Source organism: Gasterosteus aculeatus, chromosome 4 (assembly GCF_964276395.1).
Source record: "Gasterosteus aculeatus chromosome 4, fGasAcu3.hap1.1, whole genome shotgun sequence".
Lineage (NCBI taxonomy): Eukaryota > Metazoa > Chordata > Actinopteri > Perciformes > Gasterosteidae > Gasterosteus > Gasterosteus aculeatus.
In genome coordinates this window covers 9,066,193-9,088,279 of record NC_135691.1, presented here as the reverse complement: position 1 = coordinate 9,088,279, position 22,087 = coordinate 9,066,193, and the positions used below count along the sequence as shown (strand labels likewise).

General features: G+C 42.0%; 1 protein-coding gene across 4 annotated transcripts in view; it reads left to right on the top strand.

The window, feature by feature from the left end:
- Nucleotides 1–10,790: 10,790 nt before the first annotated feature.
- The window catches only part of ahnak (AHNAK nucleoprotein), a 32,066-nt gene continuing 20,769 nt past the window's right edge, over nucleotides 10,791–22,087 (top strand). For all 4 annotated transcript variants that reach the window (XM_078101124.1, XM_078101123.1, XM_078101122.1 and 1 more), the window contains exons 1-4: nucleotides 10,791–11,090; nucleotides 17,440–17,503; nucleotides 21,553–21,706; nucleotides 21,820–22,043. In XM_078101124.1, coding sequence (XP_077957250.1) covers nucleotides 21,553–21,706; nucleotides 21,820–22,043 — 378 coding nt within the window. In that variant the 5' untranslated portion in view covers nucleotides 10,791–11,090; nucleotides 17,440–17,503. The remainder of the gene's footprint in view (nucleotides 11,091–17,439; nucleotides 17,504–21,552; nucleotides 21,707–21,819; nucleotides 22,044–22,087) is intronic.

The following is a 22,087-nucleotide window of genomic DNA, read 5'->3' as shown; positions in this document are numbered from 1 at the left end:
AGCATTCCAACTATTGTTCTTCAAATCTTCATTCAACTTATTCTATTTCTTCTGCGCCACCTTTCAACTCCTTCACACTTTCAGCTATTAAAACCGTTCAAATGTTAAAATATTCAGCTCTTTCCCGGGAGGGGTGCTATGACTTTTCAGCTTTCTGGCTCTTAAGCTTATATAAAAGTCAATAATCATTAATATTTTAACATGGTTTTCCAATGGAGATCGTTTTTCAAATCCTCTTAAACTTCTTCAACTTTCAGACTTTTAGGCGTCGGCAATCTTTCAGCTACAGACATAATTTCAACTTTCAAATGTTGACACAAGTCTAAACTATTTTATGAAAAAAAATGCTTGTTGATATCTTCTACCTTTTTCATAATCACTAATTATGTTTCATTAGTTCTTTGCTCCGTTTCTGAGTTTTACATGAGTGTGTATTGGGTTTCTTAGAGTGAGACCTCGAGGACTAGAGTGTGGGGCAGCGTCAGAATCTGGTTAAAAAAATATGGAACTTCGGTCCTTACAGCCAAAGTATACACTTTTGAGGCTTCATTTCTTTGGATTAATGATGGCATGGTTGTGCTGATTGGATAAATGTGTTCATGGAATCCCAGGGTTCTTCAGTTTTGGCTTAAGGAGTGTTAAAGTGACACAACCTCTGCCAAAAGCCCCATAGGCTCCAATATAAATCTGCCGACATATTTCTCAAAAAATCCAGAAGGTACACGTTTTGTAAAATGCGACAGGAGCCATATTTATTACCGGTCAGACATAAAAAACGCATCCATGCGTTCGGTAGAGTCTTGGGTCTCGCAAAAACGTCTTATTTTTTAGATAGCTGTTATAGTTTTGCGCTAAAGGACACTTGTTTGAGGTGTGGATTCTGTGTAACTTGCTGTCCTGTCTCTGCCCTGTTCAGCAGCTCGTTAATGAACTCAGGTGCGCCGTTGCCATGGATACTCACACACACACTGCAGTATCTCTGTCTGTGACTCACAGCTGCTCCTATTACCTGATTAGTGGAGTCACATGACGCAGCTATGCTTTCTGTCAACAGACCAACATGATGAAGACACTCGCCCCCCCCGACCTCTTCTCACTCTTAATCCCTCACTGTCTCCCCCCCTCTCTCTCTCACCCCCCCCTGCCCCGTCACAAAGTCCACCCCTCCCTTTCTTCCTCACAGGGCCCCCTCTGCCCCATGTTCACAGATGTCCTCCCTTTTAACTCTGCCTGCCCACCTCTCTAACCATGCTTCCCCCCGCCGCGTTTTTAGTTAATTGACGAGGTATTTAGCTAACTAAGTAGCTAACCTGTTAGCAATTAACAAAAAACGCCGGTTAGCTAGCTATTTTATAACTTAACGTAGCTAAAGTCAGTTGTAGCCGCTATGCTAGTGTTATCTGAGCGTTAATGTAATGACGTCATGTTCTCACCCAACGTGGCACGAATTTGTTGCTCTATTGTAAAAACGTAACATGATGCGTTTATAAGCTCTTCTTGTTCTTACTATATTGTAGCTTCTTTGTTCACATAGAGCTCTATGAGACCTGTTCGAATTAAACTGTACGAACCATAATGGTGTAAATTAAAATGACGCCGTAGGACTTATTTTAGAGTGTTGGTGGAGCTGCTACATGTTAGCTTAGGCTAACACTGCTCCATCCAGGCTCCATCCAGAGAACGAGCATTTTAAAGTGTTTCTCCGTCTTGTCGACAGAAGTAACAAAACGTGAACAAAAAAAATCAAATCTGAGGCAAATCATTATGTTGTTATTTCGGCTTCATTTGTATTTGTTTATTGCAATTAAATCAGAGCTAAATCTCTTTAAAAGGTTAATAGGTAGGTAGGTTGATAAATAGTTAAAAGTTAGTTAAGTTCATTTGTAAATAGTAATAGCACTTTCTAATTTATTTATCACTCTGTAGAGTGTATGAATAAAAGTGTATTTATATAATACAGATTTGATATAGTGTTTTTTTTACATTAGTAATTCATATTGCACATCATTTTACATTATTGTTGGTGATAAATACATTTAAGCACCAAAAAACCAGAAGAGCCATTTGGGGGCCGAAAGAGCCGGCTGTTTTTAGTGTGCCTACCAAAAGAGCCGGTTCTCTAAAAAAAGCCGTAATTTCCATCACTACCGCTAAAACAGCAGCTGCGCCGTCTCCATGACGACCACACAGCCTCGTGCCAGCACTCACACTCCCTCCCCTACGTAGTCTGACAGACACACAGGCCTACGTGGGGAGAACATGGCGCTAGCTAACACGGCACTAGCTAGCATAGCGCTAACATGACGCTATGCTAGCTAACATGGCGCTAGCTAGCATTTCACCAGCAATAACAGATCCAAACGGCTGACAAGTGGCTAAAACAGCGTGCGAGCACTCACTCTCCCTCCCCTACATAGTCTGACAGACACACAGGCCTACGTGGGAGGGAACATGGCGCTAGCTAACATGGCGCTAGCTATCATAATGCTAACATCAATAACAGTACCAAACTGCTGACAAGTGGCCAGAGAAAATCTCTCATGTGTTTAGATAGCTAGCTAGGCTGTCTTTGATTGCCTTTGTGGCACTGACTGTGGCAGCTTCTCATTTCTGTATTTCCAGTTCTTTAAAATAATTTCAGCTTTTCTTATGCCTGAGTTAACAGCAATGTTTTAATATTCATTTCTGTATTTTTTCCAATTTTTCCAATTAATTTCAGCTGTTTTCATTTCTGCTTTTTCAGCAAATCTATTGAAATTCCTTTCAGCTTCTCCCATTTCTGTATTTTCAGCAATTTCAAATTAATTTCAGCTTTTCTAATATCTGTAATTTCAGCAAATGTATTAAAATTTCCTTCAACTTTCTGTAATTTCAGCAATTTTCTCAAGTTAATTTCAGCTTTTTGCATTCCAACGCATTTTCAGCAGGAAATGCATTTTCTAGTTAATAATCTTAATGCAATTTCACGTCTTTGAATGTCCCTCTTGACATCTATAATGATGTAGTTTCGACAACTCATTTTTATCAGTTTTTATCATTAAACCCTAAAGCTCAGACGTTCATGAATGGGTCTCTTTTATTCTCCCCGACGCACTCAAGAGACACACAAGAAAGGAACCTTGTCGCGCAGTGCGCCACATCTGTAATCCTTTCCAACCTGCTGAGCGTGAAGCATGAACGTTTTGGTGCAACCGCCTCCCACCACACTGTTGAATCAGGGAGGCCATTTTAGTTTGTTCTGTAGTCTCATGGAAATCAGAAAATGGAAATGTTCTCACAACAGCAGAGCGCCCGAGTCCTTGAACACATGACTCACCCATCCTGTGGATCATGCTGGAAGAGGGCTGTAACTTGAGCAAATAACTCCATGGCAGCAGTTGCAACAGCGCCGCGGGCTAATCCTTCCACTGCTGAGGGAGTGCTGTTGCAAAAGTCATCACGTTATCCAAATTTAAATCAATGTGAGGAAAACACATTCCGTTCTAGCAACTTGACAGCGAGCCTCTCACACGGCTTAAGGTTTACAGTTATGATTTGTGTTTAGTAACTTCAGAGTTAAAAAGCGACACTAAAGCCACGAGAATGATACAATGCAATTTTTTTTATGCTAATAGCAGCATTTCTTTCTTCCAGCCCCGGCCTTTATTTGTCCGTTGGCCACGCACTCACTGCTCTATCTTCCGTCCTGACATATTTCTATGTCCATACATGTGGAGGGGTGGCGGTCGGGGGGGTCCTAAAAGCTGTTGCAGCAGCTACGAGTGGTGAGGCAGGAACGCAGAGAGAGCCCGTATTGTTCCACCACATAAGATCCCTGTGTGGCTGTCAGAACCCTGCAGCAGCTTGACGCATGGTACACATGTGCTGAGCATCTGCTGGTGGTGGAGGACACATCTTGAATCGAGTGAGTGGGGGGGCAGCGAGGTGAAGGGCTAACAGACCAAAGCTGAGATGGGACAATGTTTTCTTTGAAGAAGTTCAATACATCATAGATACTATGTCCAGAGAAGCTTTGCGCTTTGGGGACTCTGGAAGTAATAATCCGACAGTAGGATGAACCGTGTCTTTGTTCTTGTAACTGCAGTCCTTAAATAGATATTTCTTCATCCCTTCAGAGATGTTTACAGCTCGGCTACTGAGCCTGGGCCTAATTGTCAAAACACAATTGTTTAAGTATCGTCTCCAGGCAAACAGAAACAACCCTCAGCCGCCACACGTACACAATCCCACCCTCAGAGTTTGTAATGGAGTTTCCCGCTGACACGCAGACACACTAAACTTGAACAAAAGCAAAGGAGGCAGGAACATGGATCCCTTGTTGGCACTTGAGGACCGTAAGCAACCCTCCTCTTTGCATTTAAGGAACAGCTGGATATGAATGCTCTACTGGAATTAAAGGGAAGTCGGGGAATAATAGAAGCGCACATTTCCACGGTGGTAGAAATGCTCTCTACATTCGACCCGATGCATCAATTTCCTAGTGCGCAGGAAAAAACAACCTTCACATCATAACCTGAACGGCGTTTCTTCTACTTTAAAGGGGGTGTGAACCTTCTCCGAGCACTAAAACTCAGCGTAGTAATTTAGTACTGGAATGGAATGAGGGAGGGCAAAGGGGAACTCGCTGAAGGGGGATGTAGCCGAATGAGGCAGGGAGAGACGAGACGAGACGTTTCACCGCATGCAACGAGGCTTTGGGCCGTAAAAAAACAAATGCTCGCAAGTGACTTCCTTGAATTGGGAACGGGAGATTATTGTTTAGGAAGGGGATTATTTGTGAGTTACCGCTCGGTGGGTTCGCGTTGCCCGGCGACAGAGCTTTTCCAGTGTGCGTGAGAGAGCGGAGAGGAAAGTGTGTGTGACAAGGAGGAAGAGCGGGAGAGGTACAGCGGAGGGAAAACAGACAGCCTGTGCGCTTTTGCACATGAAACCCCAGAGTGGCCTCCGGCTCAGATTACCAGAACCTGGAGGTGGGGCAGGGAGGCATGTTGTCAAACTGTTGCAAAACTGTAATACGCAGTAAGACTGCTGAGTGTAGAAATATTGAGAACTGTTATGGATAATGGTAATGATAAATTCCTTTTCATCACCCTTCGAGTAGATGCACACCCGTACAATGTTATGCGGGGGTGTGTATTCAAAATATTACGTTTAAAAGTCCGTCATAATAGCTTTGCAGACACAGCTACACTGTGGTTTGGGTGTGTACCGAACCTTCAATTTTCCCGTTGCCTCAGAACTAGCCATTATCTTTCCATGCAACACAACTACAATACCTTGCTGAAAATAGATACTTTGCAGGTATAAGAAGTGCATCTTCTGATGGACATCTTGCAGGTCAAGGTGTAAATTGCAGTTACATGTATTGACTTGTGTGCTGGATTACGGCGTACGTCCAACCCAGTGAAAGAGGTGTAGTGTTAGAGTGGAGAATTTTCAGCTATGACTGGAATGTACAGCTGAGGAGGGTATCTGCTTCTGTTGAAGCACAACAGATGGGGCTTTGAGCCAAAGGGAGGGACAACTCTTGCAAAACCTTTTATTCCCCTGGATCAATGATTCAAAACAGATGATATAGAAATGTCTCACAATAGGGTTTCCCGTGCAGGCACACCCGTATCTGTATCAGTAATGCACTTAAAAGTAAGCTCGTTGAAAAGAAATCACTCCGGCTGTACGTTGAGAACGGCAGGCCAAGACTGGACGTGTGAAAGGCGTTCCAAGCATTAGTGCGTTTAGACGAGTCTACTGTTCAGGAAAAGGCCGAAGGGGGAATCATCTGATCTAAGAAACAACAAGTAGAACAAAGTTCCTCACTACATTACAAACTGCTTTGTGGCATGTGATATTTATCCACACACACACTGAGCATTGCTATGGAAACAGCCCTGCACGTACCTGCCCCCTTGCTTATTATGTTGCCATAGCAGCCATCCCAGAATAGTTTTTTCTCTCTCTGTCTGTGTCCCTCCCTCATGTTCGTGACTCACAACTCGCAGTGGAAACCACATTTCATCTGTCTCTCATTCCCCTTTTTCCCCCCCTTTACATTCTTCTCCGTACCAAAGGAACAGCCCGCCTTTCTGAATCATCGGTGTGAGCGTGGAGGGAGCACGCGCTGCGGGGGATTCCAAAATTATTACCACTCATGAGTTACTATGGCAATGGCAAATATCAAGTGGGGGAGGAGGGGGGACGTACCTGTGTGATCCGAGGCAGGGTAGGCTATCATGACTGCTGCCCACAGTCTGTAGCTGACTGTAAGTTCTTTGTGATCTCTCCATGGATACACTCTGCTTCCAGTTGTTACTTTAGGCCCACTTTGTTTTGAGAGGTTGCAATTTGTGGTGTGCTTACTCACGAGGCTCCAGGCCGCACCGATCTCATGTGCAATAACACGTTGCATATGGTGAAACAAACAATGCATTTGGCAGTTAAGTTACCTTTTTGAACATCGTCTCCTTTATTTTCATCATCCGTGGTCCCCTAACTAATATGCAAAGGAGATTAAGAAAATCAAATTATCTGTCCTAATTAAATTGGATTTCTAAAACGGGATGAGGTCAATTCTCAACTTTCACATCAAATTTACATGTCCGGAATTTTTAAATGAGCTTGAAAGCTCCTGGTCTCAGTATGATCAAATCAAGACGGAAAGGAAAAGCCAGTGAGCAGTTTAAAGTTTAGTTCAAATATGGTTTAGAAATTGCTTCTGGCAAAATGAAATGAATGAAAAATAACGTAAATGTAATTGTCTTGTTGTTGCAGGCAGATAGATTATTGTAAATGTAATGTAATTAGATAGCATTTGGTAAATGCCACTGTACTATTTTGTTACATTCCAGCACTGATTATTCAGAAAGGATTTCACTTTTCAAGACTGTAATGACTATATGTAAAGATACTGCACTGCAGTATTCCCATTATTAACCAATCAGAAGGACGTTTGTTAAACGTACAGTATAAAAGAAGTTGAATTCCACATTTTCCAAAAATATAATGTATACGGAATGTAAAGTATGTAAAATGAGAAGGGGCCCCATGTTCACTTCTTTGACTCAAACTGTTATTTTGTCTCAGTGGTGCAATAATCAACGTACAATCCAGTGTGATTTTGTAAATCATTCACTCATAAGAGATAAAATATAACACTGACACAGGAGGAGTTTGTCCATTGAATTAAGGACTGAGCTAAGAAAGTCGATGCTGAAGGTGATCACTGATAACTCAAGTCAAGAGGGACCAGTATGATCTTTTTAATGATTAATGATGTGGAAAATAGGTGTAAATAGTAAAAGAGTAACATTTGTTTAATGATCTGCGTTTGATGATTGAAGTGTCAAAGTAAAAAAAAAAGAAACTAGGAAGGAGCCAGCTCTGTAGGTCAAATGCAATATAAATAAATATCAACTGTACCGAAGGTAATGAGCAGCAGCACAATTTATGCTGTCTATTTTTGCAACATTTTGTACTCATCTTCAGTCCCAGCAGATGTATTAATCTACATAGAGAGCACAAGATGAATCTGGCGTAAACTAGCTTTGACATTCTTCAATTCGGACAAAGTGCCTTCTGTTAAAGCGTTTATCTGTTTGTCTGCTTAATATAGACAATGTTGCATTGTGTGAAAAAGTCTAATGAAATGTGTATACAAAGAACTTGGATCTGCACACAATATGGTGTGTGTGGTGTCTGCATGCTTTTATCGCCGATCTTGACGACTTTTAAGTTAAATGGTATTTTGAAGAGACCGCAAATGCCCCAAACACGTTCTGTTTCAGTGAATGTCCTTTGAATGCGTCTGATGTTTGCTTGTTGAAGCTTGTTACACTCACTCACACATTGCTTTCTCTTCAGAACAGAGGTGACGGAAAAATCTCGACGCTATCATTTTGTAAATGTGACACCATGATATTGACATGATATGTTATTGGTTGCACCTTATAGTACTTTCCCAATAACTGTTGTTCTAGATGCCTTCAGCGAACATGGTAAAAAAGGAAAAAAGAATGAGCTACAAACATTGGGTTACATTCTTCCAGCATTCTATTGTATCTCATGTTCTCACAAATGATCTTGATGACTCATACACACAAGGCAATGCGCCATGGACACTGTGTGCATTGTCTGAATTCTGAAAAGAATGTTTGCAGATGATTGTGACACTTTACTGGCGTAATAGACGCGTTATCTCTTTCTGTCAAATCCTCACCTTTTTCAGCTGATTTGAAAACTGTATTGAAATGTATTGAGAAAACCCCTTGCGTCAATAATGGGCAGTAACTAAAGGAAATCTTTAAACAATCATTATCTCCAGGTGTGGTGTTCCTTTTTGCTTCATCGTATGACAATACGCAAAATATTACTTCCCCCCTGCAGGAGACATTAATCATACTCCGACACACACATACACACTCATTTAACCGTCCATCCCCATCTAATCCTTTGATTTTCCTCCCTTCGGCGGTCTAAGCTGCCCTGTTTTCATTGTAGTCATGGGCCGTGAGTCATCGAGCGTCTGAGCCAAGCTATTTGCGCTGGTTCACACTGGCTGACACACCTCGCACTAGGAAACACACCCATTCCCACACATCCTTGTATCCAGCTAGAAGGACCTGCCACCAAGCAGTGACACTCCGAGGGGTTTTAGTGGAGTAAGAAAGATGTGCACTGCATGTGCCAATTATTAAAGACATCTCCATTTTGGTCGTTTAGCTTCGTCCCCATCGCATAATCCACATTATAGTTGCGCCAAGTGTTGTTCTTTGTCTTGATCTCTGTCTCTGACTGTTTTTTATTTGATTTAGATTAAATTCTGTACATAGCAGATGAATCAATAGGTCATTAATCTCTTTATCAGCAGTCACCTCATCACTGAAAGAACGAGCTTTTAAGTCACAGTGAAAGTCCATAAACATGGTTGTTCCGGGTAGTAAAGAACACGCAGAAGTGCCGGTGTTTTCACGGGAGGGGAGAGGGGGTTGTTGCTAGGCCTACCGCCTAGTTCACAGGCCTAGCGCTGTTTACATGTGCACACACTGCAGCAGGAGTTGCCCGTCTGGAAGCAGTGTTTACCTTGAGCTGAAGCAGCTCTTCAAAGGCCACATTGGCCACACCTTAGTGGCAAGAGTCAAACATGTGGAGCTGAGTGAACAGGTGGAGCAGCAGGACAGTTTACGGGACAAATGTAATAAAACAACACTGTTGAAAAGTAACGTATTGTGTTGTATTGTCCCATATGTGGACAATACAGATGGAATGAGCCGTCAGTTAAATGCGGGACGTGTTTTGTTCACTGCTTTGCAGAGTATGAATGAAGACCTTTATCAGTAACGTGTAAAGCATTGTTTATATAAACACAATAACAATAATCCACAGACGTTATAGCGAGTTAAAAGTTCATTTTGTTCTTCTTTTTGGTGAGATTACTCTTTATCTCAAGATTACAGACGGATACAAAAGCCCGCTGGCAGACACACCGTCGGGCTTCTTCTGCACCAGGAGGAACTCCACCCTGTGTCTGATAGAAAAATCAGATCCGTTTTGGCTCATGGTGGTGTGCTAACATTAAAAGTATGTGTGTCCGCACGTATGCCTGTTTGTGTGTCACTCCCTGTTCGATCTTTGCAATGACCCGCAGTGACTTCCTCCGTGTACATGGGGGAAAGGGGTGTGTCAAGGACACTAAACTTGGTTAAGAGAAAAGAACGAGCAGAAACGTATCCTATATAACTGAGTTCCAAAAAGGTAACACGGTAATTAAAGTGATGTGAAAAAAATAAAAAAGAATTAAAGCTACAGTCACAAAAGCTTACAAAGGTATACAGTTTTAGCCTCACAACCTTCAGACATGACGTGGGTGTTAAACCAAAATCTTATTAGCAATGTGTTGAATCACTTTCTTAATACATAACTGTAGGATTTTGTTTTTGTAACTTGAGTGCTTTTAAGGCGTTACCCCCAACGCTGGCAGCAGCAGCACTGAGGGAGAGGACAACTGAATGGCACGGGTGTGGGCTTCATGCTGACAATGAAGATTACTATTTGTACAAAGTTGTGTAACATAAAACGTGTTGCTCTTAAGAATCAGTAAGATTTAGTTCAAGGTGAAACAAAAAGCCTAAGAAGTACTTTCTTGTAAATACAAACATTGCATTTTGTATGTAAATGAAGTGCTCATTTTTTAAATAATAACTTTTTGTGATTTGGGGTTTAGAAGTTTAAGCACCAAAATAACATTTTTATTCTATTGTTCAGCGTATCACATCGTGGTAAATTACTCTTTGTATTTTATTGTTACTGTAAAATCTGAAACCAAAAAAACCAACTATATTATGTTTAGGTAGATAACAGAGTGGAGAGAAGATAAAAGATAAAACTGCTTTTGACTTCTACATTAATCATTGCGTAAGCCCGGATGCAAGGCAGCTGGATGTGAGTTGCGTCACGTGTCTTCAATTCGCTTAAACGCCGTGTATCTTTCCGTTTTTTAATTGTTACTGGCAGCAAGGACAAAATGTCCAAAACCGTTCCTACTTAAATAATATGTTGCATGTTTCAAACTATATCTTGATAAGTACTTTTGGAGTAAACACGGACTTCTGGTAAAAGTTTGGCGATCAATGTGGTACCCATGGACATTTAACGTTATTTTACAGCAATACAGTTTTCTTTTCAAGCTGGAGTTACTTTTCCTGTTGCATGTCACTGGAGCCCTCTGCCAGTGGGTGGTCCCACGCCTGCAGGGAACCACTCCCTCTCACCCGTCCACTCCCCTGAATTCCCCCCCTCCTGCAAACCAGGAGCCCTACCCAAGCGCCCAGCCCGCTCTGTGACCACTTTGCTCAGCCCAGACGAGCAGCAACACAGAAAAATAGTTTAACAACTCAGAGCCGAGGAGGGCGGGAGAGAGGGGGGAGAAAAGGCCCCGCATACTTGGTTGTTTGAGAAATAGGAAACAGAGTCACAGAATCCTAAAAGTTGTGAGTGGAGAGAGGAGCTTTCGTTGGGCTGCGGAGAGACGGCAACAGGACACGTTTTCAAGGATGCTCAAGCTGGTCTGAGGCTTCTTGAGCGCAAAGCCTGCGCAGGTAAATATATATCTCTATATCTGTATATATAAAATGTGTCCCCAGCTTTAAGTTACTGCTTTATAAAGCTGTGTTTGTGAGCTATGCTTTGCTTCAATATGGCACATTGTTAATTTGGCTGAAAAATAGAGAAATCTCCAATACGGACCTGACTTTAGTCGAAACAAATTTTGCAAAGTCCGTCATTCCTCCAGGTAACTGCAGTGAGTGTGTGTATCAGAGTTTGCGCATAGTGACTCTGTGCTACTTTATTTTGTGTTGTGTTTTTTGGGATTTGCTGAAGGGACTTTTGTATAACGAGAAAAATGTGTATTTGTTACTTTTTCTGAAGAGTAAAGTGGCAGTAATTTTGTGTGAGTTTCATCATAAGTTATTAACACGGGTTTCATAATGGGAAAAGAAGTGAGAAGTGGGTGTGTACCCACAGTCCCCACATGAATGCCAAGCTCTTCACTGGAGTTGCGCACTTTTCTTTTTACTGCGTACAAAGGTTGGAAACCATGGTGCATCTCCATCATATGATTTTAGTCAAGAGATAGAGGTACATCCCGCTACTTGTGTAGGGATTTGACATTGAATACACATAATGACTATTTTTTGGGAGTGTAAAAGTTGAGTGGAAGGACCGTAAAGATAAAAGTGTTGGCTACGAATGTTATTGTTCAGGTTGTCTGTTCGATGCCCTTTGCTGGGATCTTGGAAGTTTAGAAAGTAAAGTTTATTTTCTTATGAACTCTTGCATCAACAAGCTTGGGTGTGGATCGCTCCCTTTCACTTCCCTCCACCACCCCACCGTTTACCCCTCCCTTCCTTCTTGCTTCGCTGTCTCCTCACAGAGGCACACCCTTTGGCAAAAAAAACTCCCGACTGCTGTCGCAACGGGTCCCTATAAATCTTAAAAAGGATGCCAATTTAACAGCACCAGTCATAGATATTTCCTGAGCCTTTCAATTATGTTATTATGTTTTTTTCGCACGCTTTTGTGGAATGAATGCAGGAAACGCGTCTGATGGTTCTTCATATGACATACATCAGTTTTGGAACAAGGGCCTTTCAAGCGAGCGTTACGCAAGACAAAGTTGTCAACTATAACTGCTGCTTTGCACGGAGACGCCTTAACATTTGGGATAAAGATCCCTGTCTTTCTTTTACCTCGGGTCTCATGAATCGGGAGAGCAGCCAGGGTGTGCAGGGGAGGAAACGGGGTGCGGGGAAGAGAAGGAGGGACGAAGACAGGGAGAAGGAGTCAAGGAGTGAGTAAGTGAGGGGGGATGGGCGGGGTGAGTCTGAGGAGGGGAGTAATGGAATGCAGCGGTTTTGGAAAGACAAGCTAATTGAAACCAGGTTCGAGGAATAGAAGTGGGAGCTTAGACTTTAGAAACGCACTTCATCTGCCCCCAAAACGTTGTGGAATACTATTGTTTTCTGCCTAACGTGCATACGTAGGACAACCAGAACCAGAATCCTCACTTACAGCCTCATCCAAATGACATGATGTGTTTGTTCAAGTCAAGTAAAAACGTGTGGAAATGTGATTTTTTTTTTGTCACAACTCGATTAAAAGTCAAATGTCTTCGTGTAGAGTTGCTACTCTACTTCCTGCCACACCCAAAAAAATTCAGTTAGAGAGGGAGCAGCTGTTTGCCTCGCTGTGCACGATCTTGTCCACAATGTGCACTTGAGAAATATTAAGCTAAGAAATGCTTCACGTGGGGATGATAGAGACGTTGGTACAGGTAAGGGGAGGAGGGGGGCGCTCTTTACAAATACTTGAGTGATTGTTCCTGATTGAGTAACGTCGACCTGGGGTGGTTACTGTATTTCTCAGCAGTGTGGAGTCCGTGTTACAACAAAACAAAACACTATGAGTTCCACAAAACCCCACCTTAGAAATGTAGAGCTTAATTGTTTTTGCCGTTTTAACCGATGCTGATTTGGATGCAGTTTCCAGGCCATGTGACAAACAGCACCTTCGCTGGCCTTCAGGCAACGCCTCCTGACCTGTTTGCAGTCTTGGCACAATCCTGTTAAGATATTTTTCACAAAAGCACTATCGGTTCTCAACAGGCAGTACAGGCGAGAGTGTTGTTTCTCAGCAACGGCAGCGTGAAACGGAACCAAACCCGGCCTCTAGCTCACTTCCTCGACCGTTTCCTCATGGGCAGTCGAGTGGGTGGTTGGAAGGAGGGACGGCAAAGAAAGGCAGCAAAAGGGGTTTGAAGGGAGGGTGGTTGCAATCTAACTACAGTTGATTTGTTTCATACTTGGTATTATTTTAGAAGCAAATGTCGACTTCGGTCATTCTGCAGGTCCAGCAGACTCCCTGAAGTCCCACCAAATGGATGGGCTGAATAAAACAAACAAAAAAATTCACTTATTTCATTGAGGGAAGTCTTTTTTTTTTTTTTTTTTCATGCAGCTGCACACCAATAGCAAACTGAAGTTCATCCGGTGTGAGTCTTTCTATGCGATCCACCCAGCAGCCACTCCCTTCTCGTCCCACCACTGCCGGTTTGGAATGTTTCAGCACGTCCTCAGTGTTCCCCGGAGAGCACCTATCATTATCATTGCTTGCCTTATTGTGGGGAAATGGTGAATAGAGAAGTATGATGTGAGAGTCATCATAAGTCACACCCGTGCACATGGCTGCAATTCAAACTTGTAGCTTTGAGCCTAGTGGGGTTATGAAATAATGGGATTGAGAAAGGGTGTGAATTATTCCCCAATAAACCGATAACTTTTTCCACTTATCCGCCAGACATCTGCTCTGCAAATTGATCCAAAAAGGATCAGTTTCACATGAATGTTCCCTTACTGCGAGGTCTACCTGCTCTCTACTAATTTTAAGACCTATTCTCCTGCTTCCAGAAAAGTAGCTCTTGCCATGACAAGAAAATGAAAGGGCAACATCTGATAAAAAGAAACTTTATTTGGACCAGTACGGCCGAAATGTCAGGGCGACATGCCTTGGAATGTAAATTCAGAAACACTTTCAGCTTTGTTTAAGTTTTCTTTATCTGCCTCAAGAACGACATATCATCACAATACAACACTCTCTCGCTCTAAACAACTCCGCACCCCTGTGGTGGGTTCAAAATGCTAAGTGAATATAAATATACACTATGCTTCAAGCTCTACATCTAAGGAAGCCTTTTGTCTATATATACTGTACATTCTGCCGCTATGGTTGCAATCCAGGCCTCCTTTTAAATTGCTCCATGAATGGACTTGCGTTTGTTCTTGTTCAAACAGCAGCTGCTGAGGACACACTGAAATTAGATGAAGTTGGGCTATAAAGTTGGTATGACAGTAAACCTCACTTGATATCTTCTTTTTGCTGCAGAAATGTGATAACCTTGTCCTTTTGCTCTCTCTTGTAACTGGTTATGCCACTTTGCATTGTTATCTCAGTTAGCCTGTAGCTGTGCTTGTCGTCACCCTAATTTTTCGCTATATAAGTCTGTCAAAGTTGAAAAAAAATTGTCCCCGAGGCACCAACTTCTCATTTCAGTGCAGCATCTTTAGCTGCAAGTACCCACAAATAAAAAAGGGAGGAAACCCTACTAAAACTCCCTACATGTTCTCTAGCAGTCTGATAGAGAACAATGATTGATCCAGTACTTAAGTGTTTTTTGTGGAAAAAAAGCTTAGAAAGTAATTTATACTAAAATCAAGACATAGTTGATTCTCGGCTCTCCTCCTGATTCACTTTGTAATAGTATAAATAGAGAGAACAGGATTTTAGGAGTTTTCTTCACTTTTTCCATTTTGTGCACGAATCCTGCCAGAACCACAATAGTTTAATAATCAGCAGCCGGCCAAGTTGGCGTCATTGGGCAGGCCTTGGTTTGTGTTGGAATTGTGGTTTAGTTGATCGCTATGTGTACCATGGAGTGCAGATAATAACCGTTTATCTTTACGTGCATTCCTCTTGGTGTGTGTCACACATGCATGCCCTATATGTGCCATGTTGAGGGAGTAGTTAACATTAACTGAGGCTTGCTCTGTCTCTCGTGGTATTTGTTGTACTCGCTGGGTTCAAACTACAATGAAGAGAGACTAACTTGGCGTTTAATCTGTTTTGACAACATAACTGATCTCCTGCCTACTTGTCTCTCTCTTTCCACTCTCTGCACTAAGGCCTTTTTATTTTATTCATAATCGAATCACTCACCAGCATCACTATGCCTCATTCACTTACAATTGAGCTTCAGTCATTGTCTACTACCCCGGTTTTCTGTTCACCAAATTGAATAGATTTGGCATTAAACATGATGGATTGACTACAGCAACTTTGATCCGTTTCCAGGGTACTGTGACCTGCTACGTGAAGGTCAAACTGTGCAGGCGTGTGCCCTCATGGCGTTGAAGAAAGTGGGAAAGGATATAACTTGACAACAGTGAGGGGCAGTGTGTTGTTATTTGCATCTAATTGCTGCATGGAGGCGCTAACTGAAATGACGATGGCGACTTGGACGGGGGAAAATGGGCGTTGCTTGTCAACATTAATGGAGAGCGTGTATTTCAGCGTGCCTCTAAGCCTGCATGTCTGACTGAATGTGGTGTTCTTGTTTATTTGAGCAGAACCTTGAGGTTTGGTGTGATGGCGGGGGGGTAGCCGCTCAGCCAGGGTGCAGGGTGGGCGGCATAGAATGAGGCTGAAGTCGGAGAGAAAGAGGACATTTCTTTGGAGTTAGTCACTGTGGGGAGAGGCTGGGCTCACTTCCAGCTGGCCTGACGGCTCTATCAAGGAATGTGTGTGACTGGAGGCCTGGGTGGGGCTGCCCACTGAGCTGCTCCCTCTGCAAGCACAGCACAGGCGCAAAGAGTCGTGATCCACCTCGTTGCACCTCGTGTACCGTGGCGTGGTGCTTCCGATCTTTAATATGGCATTCGTTTTTTATTGGCTTTCGACAGTCTTCACAAATCACATTCGTCAACGAGTCATAGGCATTTCTTTCACACTAAAATACCCTTTATCTAACTTTAAGTTCTGGTTCCCATGCGACCCAGCTCATGATATATCATTACCTGTAGTGATTTATCTGATTCTTGACGAAAAATCTGCCTCTGTTATTTAGTTAGCCCTTTATCTGAATGACACCCAACATGGCAGCCTGATTAATGCGTCTCTGTAACAAGCAATTGGTTGAAGTGTACGCAGCTGCTCTATGGCTAATTTACCTACACAAACATAACGCCAAACACAAACTGGCTGGCATTTGTCACAGCTATGTTCCATCTATTTCAGTACAAGGCCTGTTGAAAAAGATAATCAACAACCTATTCTTAGGCAAAGCCACGAAGCATTTGACATGCTTTGGATCGATGCCGCTCGCTTAAGGAGCATGTTTGCTCTCGGTCTCTCCGTAGCATTTGGCGTTGGCAGCATTGTCATTTAAAAAGTACAATGATTAGAAAGAGATTCAGAGTCTTATAAACACTGTGATTAAGAATACCTTTCCCAGAGTAGTGAACAATGTGATTTGGACATGGGGGGGCCGGAGAGGCGGAGGTTAATGACGGGGTTGGAGTGTTTGTTCTGAGAATTCTTCTGAGGGACATGTTCCCACTGGTAGATGCTTGTACACACATCAAGTCTGGTTCTGTTTGTACTGAGACTTACAAAGAGAAGGCTTTGTTCCGCAATATGACGATGCGTTGTAGCAATAATTACGGTACGTCTGGTAACATTTCGGACTAGTCTCAGCTGGTAAAAGTAAGATTGACTTGGTATGCATTGCCACAGTTCAATCTGCTGTTATGGCATATTGGTGTTTCTAGTTGCCCATTTCTTTTGTTATATTACATTAGTTCTATAATCCTTCGCCGTGCATTCTGTCATTTCTTAAGCAATGGTACTAGATCAAAGGATTTACATGTCAAGTTGGTCTTGAAGTGGATCTGCTATTTTTTGATTCTTAACCTCAAATTATTCAAATATAAGTGAACTGGATGATGGATAGATTCTGTGTTAGTGTGTTTGTCCATCTTCTCATCTGCAGAAGTGAGCGCCACACAAAACAAGTATAGATTTATTTACTCCAGTGCTTCTACTTGTTTGGTTTAAGAATAAAGTTTCTGTTTGTTATGGGAAAGACCATCGGGCATGTACACAAAGAAGCCATTGGTTGTTCCTGGATGCATGTAGCATCATTTGTCTTGTTGGGACGCACCTCTTAAATCAATAGTTTTCCCATCTGTCAAACACATGTCTGAAATGTTGAGTGAATTTTGGGTATCTTTCTTTTGTATCATCCATAACAAAATTAAAAGTCTTATCGTTCTTTTTATTTAAGAAATATTTAATCATGTTTTAAATTCTAATACTGTCTTCCTCTGCTTACAGAAGCCACGAATACAAGAACCACAGCATCCGACTGAGGGCCTTGGCCTTGTTCGAGCAATCCAAGGTAAGCGTCCTTAGACAATAACGCAAGACCACAAAACACAACTGTTACCGGTTAAGTAGATAAACGAAAACAACTTTTCAACAACTCTAATTCAAGACCATCAAGTGAGCGTCACCTTAAAACAGTGTTCCATAACGCGGCCAGACGCCAAACCTTTGTTGGAATGTTTGTTGCAAAGCCTCCTCCGAACCTGGAACTGTGAAATGCCAGTCTTGTGGAAACCTGACACACGGCTGCCTTTGCGCCTGGTGCCCCCTCTTTGCAGACCTCCTTCCTCCCCCAGACAACACCTGTTCTGCTCAAAATCAAAAGGCCAGCCAAGCCTACACTGCTGTCCTCATATCCTCCTTGCTCAACACACATACCAGGCAATAATAATACATGACGGATAAACAAGCTCAACTGTTTATCTTTGCCCCCCTCCCTCCATAGTTTCCTTCGATGCTTCTGGCAATAATCCATTTTGATTTTATCTGCAAATATTCGTTTGATGATATTGTTAATCAAATTAAAGGACATGTGACATCAGGAACATCAATTTCAGGCACACCAGCGAATGGAAGAGAAAGAATGGAGGACTGGCTGAGTTTCATATTGCCTGATGGCTTTGAGTCACAGACTGCCCGCTTGTCTTATGATCTCAAGAACAGAGGCTTACTTATTATAGCATCTGTTTACAACACAATTAATAGTCACACGATCTTTGTCAAGTGAATTGTTTCTCTGTGCTCCATTTCCAAAAGAGGTTAAGCTATGCAAGGGCATATGTTATGCTTGTCTTGAGAGGGTTTTTTGTACTTGAGACCAACAAATATACAACTAAAACACGTGAGGCAGGCATTCAAAATGTCCTATAGTTTTTGTAAGCTGCTGAGGAAACTCCTTAATGATAGCCCGGTATTTTAAAACATACTCTGGGTTTCCTCCCACCCCTTTCTGTTAACCTGTATGCCTACATTTCACTGAGTAGTTTCTCAACCACACCATTGCTTCCTTTCAAGGTTTCTTGAACATTTCCGCGCCTCTAAACCCCCCTTTACTATCCAAGTTCCTTCCTTCCCTCCTCACTTCCGTGCGCTGCAAGAAGTATGTCAAAACAGTTCAAATAATTCACTCTCAACCATGCGCTGCCGCGTGGGGAATAGAAAGAGAGAGTGGTTTGCAACGCAGTTACGTAACAAAATAGAGAAAGTAAGAGGGTGTGATCTGAAATTATGCATTGGAGCGAGACATTCAGTAATTAGTTTTCTCTCCGCCTGCTGGTTATTTTTGTGAATACGAATGTTGTCTTTCTCTTTCCTCTGGGTGATTTTATTTTTCAAAAAACCAATGTGCGATATTAATATGTGCCTAATTTGAGAGTGACACTACTTCAAATCCACTGCCCCCCTCTGAAACTGAACAGTGCAGTACAGTTTTAAGTAGTAATGAAAAGCATGTGAAATCAAAAAAAAAGTGAGGGAACCAAGATCATGTGAAAGATTTGCCAGCTATTCTCGTCTGTTTTCATTGACTGAATGAAGAGAGGAGGCGGGTATGTAAAATGAGCTGCGCTATGGTCCATGGGGAAAACAGACATTCTTTTGGTTAAGTTGAAATGCTTTTCGCCTGGTTAAGATACTATAACTGGCAGTGTTATTTGACCTAAGTGGAATTTGATCTGCTCGAGTTAATTGGGTAAAGCTGACTTTGTGGAACTGCTATCTTCCCCTTTTGTCCGTTCCATACACATTTCTGTTGTGTTTGAGATATATATAATGTCATGGATACAGTAATGAGTTGTCGATAGCTTTATGTTAATATCTTCACTCAATTCATACCGGCAGAGACAATGAGAAAGCGACAGAAGGGACAAGATCAGGTTGTGGATGCGTGCAGGGCTTGCAGTCATATTTTGCAGACACCATTCCTATCTTATCCTTTTATAACTCTCAGTGGCCCTGGCTCTTGTTACTCTGTCCTGAGAGTGTGCAAAAGGCTATTTCAAAGAGCAGGCTTAAATTACCCCAAAGCATTGCATGTATTTTCCAGTATACCCAATCATGCGGGACCAGTCAATTTATTGACATGCACTAATTGGTCTATTGCTTGTTGTATGCCCCTTGGACAGGGTGCAGCGGTGTACTATGGAGACCAGTTTGCCAAAAATAGTTGGGATACAATTCCGTCAGGAGATAAAGTCTATATAACTCTCTCTCTCACACACACACACACACACACACACACACACACACACACACACACACACACACACACACACACACACACACACACACACACACGTCTATACAGTTACACAAGGAGCTACATGCAACTCCAGCTACAGCATATCGTCTCAAGTCCTGTGAACTAGCCAAAACATCTGTGGCGTCTTCTTTTAACCTTCTCTTGTTTGATTCATTATATACTGGCAGTGTGGCAAGAGTGCCAGATGACAGTTGAGCGGTTAATGCTTAATATCAACCCTTTGGGAACAGCGGTTTCTGTATCTCTGCGTCAGGTTCCTCTTGTTCCTAGCAGCTTGTTATCATGCAGAGCAGAGTTCTGGCTTCAGTGAATGGGGAAGGGAGCCTCATTGTTAGAATCATCTTATTTACCGTCGTGCAAAATATCATGGAAAAATATGGAGAAAATTAAATTGTCGTTATTTCTCAGATTTTCATTTGAAAGATTATTTTCTCAGTTTTCCTAAAAAAGAGAAAGTCTAAATTATCCTTAAATCTCTTTTCAGGTAACATGTTATTCCATGTTTTGTGGCAGTTTCTAGTTTATATGTCTAATGTTGCCTTTTTCACGTGTATGTGATGTAAACAATCATGCGGTTTACTATGTACTATCTGAGCAATCCAACTACACCATCATAATTTAACACTTAAATAATTGGAGGACGTCAATTGAAATAGATCACACAAACAAAGAAAGACACAATACATGTGTCTGTCTTTGTTTGTGTGATCTATTTCAATTGTAAAAACGCATAATTGAAACCAACGTATACATGAAGAGTGTAGTTGTATTTTGCAATTCCCTGAATAAGTATGGTGCAGAGTGATAAAACTAGTAAAGAGGTTCTAGTGTCTGTTTCCAAGTTGTCAAATCATCCCCCCCTAAATACACAGTCACTGCTATGATTCATACCCTTTTCATATCCAGTGTTCTGCCATCCTGTGGATTGGCTTTTGCCATTTTGACTGTGTCAAATGATAATAATAATACTTTTATATTGCGCTTTTCTAAATACGTAAAGATGCTTTTCATAAGGCAAAGAAAGACAGACAGAACAAAACAAAACCAGGCTATGCTGCACAACTAGTCCACCATGGTAATACAATGTTGTAAATATCCCAAAACTTTTCCCGTTGTTGTCATGTCTAGAATGACTGCTGTCAAATGCTCTAGCATGGGATGATCTCTGATCATTAGGGAAACATATATCACGTATGTGTTAGTGTGCATTTACAGCTCTGTGAGTGTTCACAACACAAGGCAGCTTAACCAGCATTGTTTTCTCTATTGACAATGGAGCCTGGGTGTAGGCAAAGAATCAGGCTTTTTTCCTCAGGGAAGGGTGTGGTCTGACTCAAACCAAATTAGCAAAACACAGAGTGCACACGGGGCGAGAAAGGGGGTTAGAGCCTGTGTTTTCTGGAATGGTTTTACCGCCATCTACTGTTGGCCTTTAGGTCCTGCATGCAAAACCGATCAAAAGTGGGATGGTTAAATGTAAAATTTAGGATTAATCTTGAGGGTGAAACATTTTATCTTTGTGAACATGAAAGGATCCATTGTCCTCAACATTTTATGTCAATTAGTATTATTGTCTTTTGTTGTGCAGGAGAATCGAGATAGAGCTTTCAACAAATCACGGCTTAAATAGAGTAAAGCAAGACAGGGTATTTTACAAAAGTCTCAAAACATGTCTAGTAATTTCTATACGTAATGTATCGGTTGTAAAAAATTCACTGTGCACTTTTTATGTAATGTCACTTCATGCCAATTACCTTGTATCATATCCCTCCAACACTTTATTTGTATGGTTATCTTTCCAGATGGCTGAAGAGGAGGAAACCAGAGAGGTGCTCTTTCCAGATTGGGAGGGCACCGACAAAACTGGCTTGACCATTGAAAAGACAGGAGGAGAGTTCTTTGTCAAAGAGGTGAAAGGAGAGTCACCTGCAGCAAGGTCTGGAAAAGTGTATGAAGGTAGGATTATTCTTTTTTTTCTCAAATCAGCAAGCATTACATTATGTATGTCTCACCTACATGCTGACTAGTATTCCTAATAGATTTTGTCCCTGCCTCTACAAAACCCATAGGTGATCACATTGTGGGGGCCACTGTCTACTTTGATAACATGACCTCAGAAGAAACAGCCGAGCTACTGAAGACATTGAACCGCCACAAGGTTGGACTTAAACTACAAAACAAAGACAAATCCCCTTTCTGCTCGCCCTTGAGCACACCGTGTCGTTCACCAATCAGCACCCTGACATGGGAAGGGAAGACCAGGTTTGGAGGTTCCAGTCCAGACATCATCCTTGTGAGTTTTTTTGTATTATGTGATCACTGATTTGTTTGTGCGGC